This window comes from Pteropus vampyrus, unplaced genomic scaffold, assembly GCF_000151845.1.
Source record: "Pteropus vampyrus isolate Shadow unplaced genomic scaffold, Pvam_2.0 Scaffold6, whole genome shotgun sequence".
In the NCBI taxonomy this organism is placed as follows: domain Eukaryota; kingdom Metazoa; phylum Chordata; class Mammalia; order Chiroptera; family Pteropodidae; genus Pteropus; species Pteropus vampyrus.
In genome coordinates, this window is record NW_011888787.1 from 8,721,910 (window position 1) to 8,732,126 (window position 10,217).

At 43.5% G+C, this 10,217-nt stretch overlaps 1 protein-coding gene across 1 annotated transcript in view; it reads right to left on the reverse strand.

The window, feature by feature from the left end:
* Positions 1 to 770: 770 nt before the first annotated feature.
* The window catches only part of KIAA1324 (KIAA1324 ortholog), a 63,406-nt gene continuing 53,959 nt past the window's right edge, over positions 771 to 10,217 (reverse strand). The window contains exons 15-21 of the mRNA XM_011369137.2: positions 7,915 to 8,095; positions 7,515 to 7,611; positions 6,931 to 7,032; positions 5,626 to 5,752; positions 5,370 to 5,548; positions 4,665 to 4,830; positions 771 to 3,571 (exon numbers count right to left, since the gene is read on the reverse strand). Coding sequence (XP_011367439.1) covers positions 3,503 to 3,571; positions 4,665 to 4,830; positions 5,370 to 5,548; positions 5,626 to 5,752; positions 6,931 to 7,032; positions 7,515 to 7,611; positions 7,915 to 8,095 — 921 coding nt within the window. The 3' untranslated portion in view covers positions 771 to 3,502. The remainder of the gene's footprint in view (positions 3,572 to 4,664; positions 4,831 to 5,369; positions 5,549 to 5,625; positions 5,753 to 6,930; positions 7,033 to 7,514; positions 7,612 to 7,914; positions 8,096 to 10,217) is intronic.

Here is a 10,217-nt window from a genome sequence, read left to right on the forward strand (position 1 = left end):
GCACTTAGTCCAGGCTTGACACATAGAGACGGCCACATTAATGCCTGTTTCCTTTCCTACTTTCCTTCTTAAGAGGAAGGTAAATGTCACACCTCCTTACAGACTTTATCCTATAAACAGGGTTGATATTTAAAATATTTAACCATCAGTACAACCCAGGTACCACCTAGTCAGAACAGATGTAGGTCAAAACCAATCAGCTGAGGGAATTCTTTCTAGGGGGTTAAGTGCCCTCAACTAGAATGAAGGAAAGCGCTGAGGCAGGAAAACCCCAATCCCCTGGGAAATGGTAGGTCCTTGATGTCCTCTAGGCCTTTATCCACACTAGTCTGTAACAGTTCACCTCAGACCCAAACAAACTAATTTTACTTATGTTTGTGGACACGTTATGTGGCTGACCTTGGTGCCACCATCAAGAAAACTGAACTGGAATGGAAAAGAACTAGCATGCCAAGTGTTTTATGTTCTCTCTTTTGACTCTCACCCAATCTTGGGAGGTGAGGAATCTTTAGATGCATTTTATTATTGTGAAAACTGAGACTTTGGTTGTTGGCTGATTCCTCATCAGGTGGTGAGAGGCTTCTAGCCTAGGGCTGTATTGCTCCACAGTTTGCTGCTTTTATCTGTAACTTTTGGGGGTCTAAAATCCTTCTCTTCAGTTTTAGCTTCAAGGACATTACCATTTCTCACTCATTTATCTAGCCATCCAACCCATGTTTAAGAAAAACAACTTGAAAGGTATGTTTTTATTTCACACACAAAAAAGTGACATGCAATACCCATCCCCAAACAAACCACAAACTCCCAAGAGTATAGATTAAAAAGGAAATCCAACCAGTCTGGATGAGACAGAAATTTGGTTTCACAAAGCTGAAAAATTTGTTACAAATTCTGTTATATAAATATAGTCAGTCATCTTTAATGTCAAGTCAGATTAAAAAAAAAAAGTGTTGGGATAAGAAATCCCCTGGTCCTAGAATACACCACAATCTCCATTTGTATGCCCAGCCAAATGTAGTGACACCTACATGAGGAGAGCTCTTTGTGTATTCTAGGACTCTAGGTAACCAAATGGAGTTTAACCTGAGCCCACACTGCCTCCCCCAATAGCTTATGCAAACTACAGTAGCCTTAGTTGAAGGGCTAAAGGCTTTTCCCGTATACCATCTATTGTGTCTGTTCTAAAATCGATTGTAGTGATGGACGCACAATTCTATGAGTATACTAAAATCCATCGAATTGTACATTTTAAATGAGTGAGTTGTATAGTATTTGAATTACATCTCAAAAGAGCTGTTAAAAAATTTTTAACGTGTTTCAGTTGCTAGGGGAGCAATAGGTGACCCTGATAGCATAACTGAGTTACTGGAAGGACACAGGGAAGATCCACAGAAGTTGTACAGTAAGGAATAGTAAAAAGGAGATCCTTAAAGTATTATGACTAATCAGTGGAGTTTGAGGTTGCCTTGGGAGCATTCCGTTTCAAGATGTCAGAATAAAGATGTCGACTGAGTATGTTCTATGCCCTACTGCTTCTAGAATAGCCTAAAGATTTTCTGTGGGCTTTGTCACAAAAGCAAGTTATTCAGTGGGCAAGCAGATGCCTAGGGTATTGCCGAGGATGCAGAAAACCTTAGGCTGGAGCTCAGGAGCTAGCTATCTGTATTCATTTGGAGAAATTCCAATATGGTCACAGCTTCTGAGAGCCTGACTTCCACAAGAGGAGGGAGAATTTAGATACCCAAAGAAAAGCTTCTAGATTATTTGAATCAAAGAGACTGCCTGCCTTTAGTGAAGCTTTCGTTGGCCAGGAGCCATGGCAGGGCTACAGTTCTCACTGACCCTTTTATAAGACTACTGCCGGGGCAGCAATTGCTAATAGGCCCAGCAAGCCATTTCATGACAGTCAAACTGCTTAGAAGTGCTCTCTTTGTTCCATATATACTGTCTAGTCACCAAATGGCCACTCGAGAAAGGAGACAGGCACAAACCATGGGCACCTGGGCCCTTGACCAAGGGGTGGCCATTCTAGCCTAATAGTGGTGGTGATGGGAGAAGAATCGCCAGTAATGGAAAAAGCAGACTTAAACTCTTGCTCTGGGTTTTACCATTCTAGTTAAAGTTCATCATTTAAACTTGGTGTAAAAGTGGAGAAAAGGGGGCACAGAGGACACTACCTTTACTCACCGTTCAAAAGAATGCTGCCAGAAGTTTGGGCCAAAAGTCTTTTTAGTTTTTTTTTGTTTGTTTGTTTTTTTGTTTGTTTGTTTTTTAGCACACAAAGGAAAGAGAAAAGGGAAAAGGGAAGGACAGGGGCTTGAAAGTGCGAAGTGTCCCAATTTGGTGAACACCTTGTTTAACTCCTCTGGTCTTCCTTGAAGATTGATCTGGTTCTGCTGCTGGGGTATGGGCCTGGGAGTCACTTCCTTTCTTGGCCAGCCTAGAAGTTGTTTATTCTGTGGCTGAGCAGACTAAAAGCTTAGAAGCAGACATGTCTACCTCAGGTCCATCCCATCGTGGGCTGGATCCCCCAGTATGGCCCCATTAAAACCTTGGTCTCCTTGTATTCTTGTAAAATATGGTACCCCTGTTTCGTGACACAGCCCAAGCCTCTTGAGACGGGGCACTCAAGTATGGGGAATTTTCCTCAACGGTAGGGTTTGTCATCTCTGTGGGTAAAGACATAATCTAGACCACCTGGGTTTGGTGCTTACATGATTCTTTAGTGTTATAGGGAGATAGTGAGAGATTTAAAAAAGAATAGAAAAAGTAGATACACACCTGGCCTTCAGGCATTTTCTTAATAAACTTTTTCCTTTGGCTCCAATGAGAATATTTATCACTTACTTAAGAAAAGGGAATCGAAGTACCTAGTTTAAAGACTAAAACAAAACCTTCCTTATTGTCTGTCTTTGTGCTTATCAAGCCTTTTCTTGCCCAGGCCTTACTCATCTGGCCCTCAGCCTATCCATTACACTCAGTTTGAGCTGGTTATCCAGGAGAGATGAATCCAGGCAACCACGAAGATGGTCTATCAGGGCAGCCCAATACCCTCCTTACCCAGCCTACCTCCTAAAAAAGATCGTGAGCCAAGGGCATATGATCAGGGAAACTCCTAGCTGCTTCCACCCTTAAATAAGCTGTCAGAGGATGTCGTTTCTATTCTTAAGAAGAGAGAAATCTTTTCGTTTCAGAGCTATAAGAATTATGAGCAGATGAAGCTGTGGCTCCGGCGACTTGACCAATTTGGGAAACAAGATGCAAGCAAGGGATTAATATACAAACAAAGTATGGGTATATTTGGTAGGTTCGAGGCAAGCAGAAAGGAAAGTTCGGGTACTTTATAAAAAAAAACAAAGATCTGAAATTCAAACTTCTTCTGATAAGGCCACAATGAAGAGATTTTCAGCAGTGGGTGTTGCAGGAAGCTCCACCCAAATCGCCACAGGCTTGCAAGGTGATGTGCCAAGGTGAGGAGGCAGGGGAGGCAGGTCAGTGCCTCTCACAGGTCCATGTCTGGACCTCCTGAGGATGTCTTCAGTGGCACCGAGTCAAATCCATCAGGAGTCCTCTGAAAGAGAGATGGTGACAGGAGCTGGCTGCTGCACAGGGGCAAGTTTGGGCAAAGGAGAGAAATGGAAAATAGGTGACAGAAGGAACCCTTATGGAATTTCTGCTTTCAGTGTCTTTGTGGAAACATACATAAGGTACCCTCTATTCTTCTCACTTCCTTCAGTCAGAGGATAAGAAAAACCTTTAAAACCCTCTGCTTTGCATCTTTGTTGAAGTCTAGAAGTTTCAGAAAGAATCAAGGGTCCCAGAGTGACTTGTTTTCCCGCTGGTAAAAAAAAAAAAAAAAAAAAAAATCAAGGTCTAAGGAGGCCAAGGGAATCACCCTGGTAGATCAGCACAGAGGGAATGAGATTCAGCAACCTAAACGCCTACCCTCCTTTCCTCACCATCCCTCCCCGTCCTCTCTTCCTGTTTTACCACCCACTCTGTTCACACCTGGTTGGATGAACTGGTTCAGGGTAGTAATGAGGTTTAGGTGCTGGCAGAGTGGGGCTGCAGAGGACTGCGGCTCTGGGGGAGTTGCTTGGATGCTGTCTGCTGGCCCCGCGCCTAGCGACAGTGTTGTCTGTCTTGCATTTATGAGCTTCAAACTCACTCACCCACTGACGCAAAGCCAATGACTCCCAGCTCAGAATTGCTCAGTGCTGAACAGCTTAAACTTAGCTATGGCTCTGCCACAGAGAACCAACTCAAACATCTGGAGGACAGCACCCTCCACTGGCCAAAGGAGAGTCTCTCCTATCAGAAGTTGAGCCTAGGGAACCTCTTCCCCTCCCTCCAAAAAAGAAAAGGGGCTAGGAGGTGGGTGGGAATGATTCTTACAACATGGATGGTTCAATACTCTTGGAAGTTAAAAGGCCCAAACTGAGTGCATGTTGGAGCAGAAGGAGCCTGGTCAAGAGTAGCCTTGGACCCAGGGAAAAGAGTATTAGTGTGAAAATGCAGAAAGCAGAAATCAGGATTTTCAGGGTAGGGTGACAGAATTGTATGAAGAGTAGGGAGCAGAGTAGTGGTTCCTAAACAATATGGGCCCATTCACTGTCTTCTCCAGTCCTCCAGGCTGACCTCGGTGCACTGGCCAGTCTCCCTACCTTTGAGGTAAACGATTTGATCTTCCCAAAGAGGGACTTCTTGCTGGTAAAGATGAGGTCATCCTCCACGTCCTCGCCTTCCATGATGGCACAGCTATCGGCTGCTGGCAGGTCACAGTCCTTAAGGGTAGCATTCATCACCAGCTTGGAGTACTTGTACTCTAGTCTGTGAAAAAGAGGGATGGGAAAGACAAGACACCAAAATGTGGAATAAGGGGGAAAGAAGGAGAGGGTTTGGGCTGTGAACAGATGTTCCCATACCATGGGTAAGGAAACTGAAGCGCATAGCAAGGTGGTGTTGGGCTGGGCGGATAGCTAAGCAATCTCGACCCCCAGGTCAGCAGTCTTTCTTTCCTTAAGACTGGCTGTTTCTTTGATCTCAAAGCTTAATAGAAATAGTGGATTCATAAAGTGATTATTTTTATTATTAATAACAACAAAGTAAGGATACTCTTTGCTTTTCTTTTGAGAATCTAACAGGCATTTAGAGGCTGTCATGTGGTACTACTGTCCGTGTTCAGGAGTCGGGATAACCAAGGTGTACACTGGATAGATAAGTGGCTCAACAGATCTCTGGCCAGAGCCATAGAGTGTGTGGCCAACTCCAGAAAAAAGCCCCAGGAATTTATCCTTTCATATGTTCTCCTCCCAGCTCAGTGATCTAACCCTGTCTATCCCCAAACTCCAGTACCCCATCATATGTACTTTTGATTCTTTTTCCAAAAGTAACAGGTCAAGACGGTGAGCAGTATGGCAGTACAGGTGCCTGCAGAGATGCCCACTTTCAGCCAGAAATCTATCGTTTTGCAGATGGTGACTCTCTGCTCAGGTAGGGAGATGCCACTCACGCATAGCTTTGGTTCTCGCCACACATAAGTAGTCTTCTGTTGGGGAGAAAAACAGGAAACTCAGATATCACATTCCCTCCTCTCTGGGGAAGTTCCCAAGCAGAGAAACCTACCTGGATCCCAGCCACACAGCTGCTGATGATAGCATGGTAGTCAGCGGTGGAGCAGAGCGGGCAAGCAGCCACGCTCTCCCACAGGAAGTGGAAGTTACAGCCATCGCAGGTCCCATCGGAGCATGTGCTAGGATGCAAAAAGGAGACTTGGGCGCTCACTCACTGGACCGGTGGGGAAGATCTGGTTGGAGGGCTCTCATCTCACAGCTTGCCTGATCCATCCTCTTCTTGCCAAACTGTTAGCCCCACCTGTATCCTTCGAACTAACTCGTAACCTAGGTTTTGCTCTCTGATTTCCCTGAGGATAAGAAGCCTCCCTAGCCTCCATTGGGCTCCCTACCCTATGTTTTGTTTCTCCTAACATCAGATCAGAGCTAATGTAAGGTGTCTTGAGCTCTAGCATGGCTGCCACTAGAGCTCTAGCATGGAGCTCTAGCCAAGCCCTCAGAGGCTCCTGTTCTCCCCATGGACATGTAACATTTTTCAGAAGTCACTTCGATGCAGCTTCCTAGAGGTGGAGTTCAGGAATGGACTTCAGGTCATGGATACATGTTATGTCCTTTCCTGTGATTTTGATAACAACAACAGTGATCTTACATTTGACGCCACTGCTGGGTCACACTATCCTGCTTTGTTCCCCATCTCCATGATCAGTTGTTTTTGAGAAGCATTTCCCAAAGCGTCTTTCTCGAGACACTAATGCCATTCACGATGTTAGTTGGTGTTATATGAAAAAAAAAAAAAAGGTGAGGTGGAGGGGCACTGTAATTAAATTAGTTTGGGAATTCTGGATTTAGTGCACTCAGCTATTAAACTCAGAATTGGATCTTTTAGTTGTGGTGAGACTTCCAAACCTTTATTAACCCTAGTCACAGCAGGTCCACAGCCAGGCAACATGAGACGTCTTCACCTCTCATTGTCTGATTTAATCTTCACAACAAGCCCCTGATGGAACTTATTATTATAATATCTCCATCTTACAGATAATGAAAAAGGTCTAGAGAAGACAAGAAATGTATCCATGATAACAGAGCTAGTGAGTGAATAGAAGAGATGACTCGAATCTGGCTCTCAGGCCCAGTAGTTAGCCAGTTTGCTATGCATCTGCCCCCGTAATGGTTGGGAAATGCTTCTTCCTTCTGCCCCCATCCTTGACATCTGACGATTCAGGGTTTAGAGCATGACTATGTCTTCAAGAGCCCCTAATGGATCTCATACTGTTTTCTTGTTTGCTCTTTTTTTTGGTAATCTTTGGCTTTTGAGATGAAATGAGCCCAAGAAAGGGAGACTTTGTTATCCCTTTACCTTGGCAGTGACAGACTTCCAGGGGCAGGTTTCAGTGGACTACACCTGACGCGGATGGTGGTTGATCTCCCAGAAGTGCAGGACTGAGTCACATCATTGGATCTGCAGTGAAAGCCAGTTCCCATGAGGGAATGAGTCACATATCTGTGCCATTGGAGAGTCCCTAAGTGAAGTTAGCATGGCACAGATCCCTTGCTGGGGAAGTCTGGATTTGAGCTCTAGCCTGACATACAGGGAGTACATACAAGGAGAGAGTAGGGATTGGGGAGATCTGGGCAAGGGGAAGTGCACTGGTTTAGGAAAGGTTAGCATATGCATAACACTGGAGTGTCCTCAGGTGGGAAGAGAAGTCTGCTACAGATTATTCAATATTTGTCCCTGCCTCCAAGGCAGACTTGCCCCAGTAGTACCCAAGAAGCTGGGATCAGGGAACTCCCAGCCCTCAGCTATCATTGCTGGGTAGATCTGGTAGATCTTGGACATGTTCTAGCTTGATAAGTAATAGGTGGCTAGCAAGAGAGGGATGCAACAGAAATTGTGGAGGAGCCCAAGGTTTTACTTGCATTAGCCTAGCCTCACATCACCTGTAAAAGAAGATTACATCCGGTATTCCCAAGGACTCCGGGTGGAAAAGTTCAGCTCGGGAGGTGATTCCATCCAGAGTCATATCTGTTGTCACCCCTGCCAAGTCAGAGCTCCTAGTTACTTCTTAATAGTAGCATTAGCTGGCAACCACTTCAATTCTTTCAATATCTGTCAATGTCCAACCTTCTTTCATCTCATCACATCCCTGAGTGGCTCATGAAAGGGTGAACCAAAGGTTTGTCAGAAGCCCTAGGGGCACTTGGCACCCCAGGATGGAATAGAAAACAGGTCAGGAGATTGGGCCCCTCATCTGGGGCCTTTTTACCTCAGAGCCTGGTAGCCTAACTTTCTCTTTCATGCACATACACTCAGACAAGCTGGAGCAGCTAGGTTACTCACCGATAAGTCGATCAGCAAGGCTGACAGGCTGTGAGGACACTCCAGCCTTATAGCCTGTCACCTCTGGGGGAATGATGACCGCCTGGCAGACGTAGGCTGTGATGGATTTGGAGAAACCTGACTCACCCTCAGGAATCCGGAGGTCAGTGACATTGTCAGTGCAAACGGACATTTTCTTACCCTGAGGGTGGGGGGTGGGATTTGGGGAGAAAGAAGTAGGAAGGAGCAATGGTTACAAGACTCCCAAAAGGGAACAGGAAAGAGTTTTCTCACGTCTAAAATTTTAGCCTTCTAATGGTATATCGCAGTGGAATGATTCATCCCAGATCTAATTACAAGACAGATTTAAAAAAAAAAAAAAAAAGCTAAAAATAAGGCCTAGGTGTCCTAGTTTCTGGAACTCTGGCCCAGGGGTCCCTCAGTCTTTTTGTTTCTTTGGAATCAGATGGAAACCCTATATGAGTAGGGTTGTAATGGTGGCAGCTGATTTGGAGATCTGGTCTACCAGCCACCAGTTAAGGGCCTTTCTTATCCTACTCAGTTTTCTAAACAGATACTGACATCTGTAATTGATCCAATGAAATTGTTTGACACCTGGCCTGGTTCACATTCCTTCTCTGTGTCTCCCTTGGTACTGTGATTCCACCATTCTTGTCTCAGAAGCACTTTCCAGACAGACTCCCAGGGGTTAAAACAGATGCATAACTAACTAGCCCCTTCCCCATCTTGAGATAGGACATCTTAGTACCAACTGGAACTTTTGTCATTAAAAAAATTTTCAAGAGAAGACAGTTTGCTTCTGCAGTTTTTAGCAACCTTCATTGTATAGGAAATCTGGAAGACAGTAGGAATTGAGACTACTTCCTTGAGATTTTGTAATAGAAATATTGAGGTATTGATCCTTCAAAAATATTAAATTTATGGAATATCAATATATAACTTGTTTGCTAATGTAAGCGGCCTAAGTATTTAGAATGTAAGATTTTCAAAATTATACATTTTATTACAAATCAAGCCGAATTGCTAAATCTGATATCTTAGTTTATTTTCTAGATTGTAAGAAATAGAGAACATGAGAAAGAAACCTTCACATTATAATAAAAGAGTTATTTTGTTTTCGAACTGTCACAAACTAAATAAAAGTATGACAATACACAGTAAGCATTTCTGGAAAGAATAAAGGAGAAAAGCAAAAACAAACAAACAATCCCCCCTCCTCTCAAACTCTCCGAATCCCTCTATCTCATCTGAATGAAACTTTTGATACATAGGACATTAATTAGTCTCAATACCTGAGTTATCACTAGCTGTCACTTCTGAGGTTTTTAACTTCTTCAAAGACTTTTATAAACAAGATAGAGACATCTCTCTCTAATCTTTCATAGATTAGTTTATTTTTTGACATGTTCTCTATGTAAATACAAACTTTTTTTTGTATACTGCAGAAGATGGGTAGAAGCTATGTGATGTCAAGACCTCACCTCAACATAGTGTCACAAACTAAATGCTCAGTATATTCTTTATTTTGTAACATTTGAAACTAACTTTCCGAAAAGTGCTAATCCTTGCTTGTCTGTAATTTAGTCAAGTGCACTACTGGTGTGATCACCCTTTATATTTCTGCCTTTGAAGATTGGATCCACAATATTTACAGCAGCATGAAGTGGCCGATTGTAACATACTTTCCTTATCTTATAAAGCCCTTCATGTTACTTTCTTTTGTTCTGTCAGCAAAGATACATGTAACTGATCTAAGAATAATTTCCTTTATCCAGCCTCTAGGAAACAAACGATAAGTGCCATGATTACTGAAAACTGCTTTTTTAAGGGAAAAAAATCTCTCCATATAGTTTTTATATACTCATTTGAGGGAATAAAAGTCAGGGAAGAGTAACTGGACACCTTATTTTAAACACTTTTATTTTCCTAAATTTTAATTACCCAAATGATTTAATTTTAGAGGAGAGGGTCCTCTTCATCTTCTCAATCCCCTGCTGCCTGAAGGTTTTCTAGCTTTTCTCCTATGCCCATCTTTGTTCTCTGATCCACTTGCTTCCCCTTTCAATTCTCACATTGTTAGCACTTGTACACCTTACCTCGTTTCCACAGAGACTGAGGGTAAAGTGATGGAAATATTTCAGCCCTTTGGAAGTGAAGCTTGGCCCTCCGGCCAGAGAGATGGTGTCTGCCAGAGCCAAGAAGTTGTAGTTGAAAGTCCTGCTCGGAGTGCTGATCGAGAAGGTGCAATCGTTGTAGCACAGAGAATGGATCTGAGGGGAAAGGGAGCCATCAGGCTGGCTGCT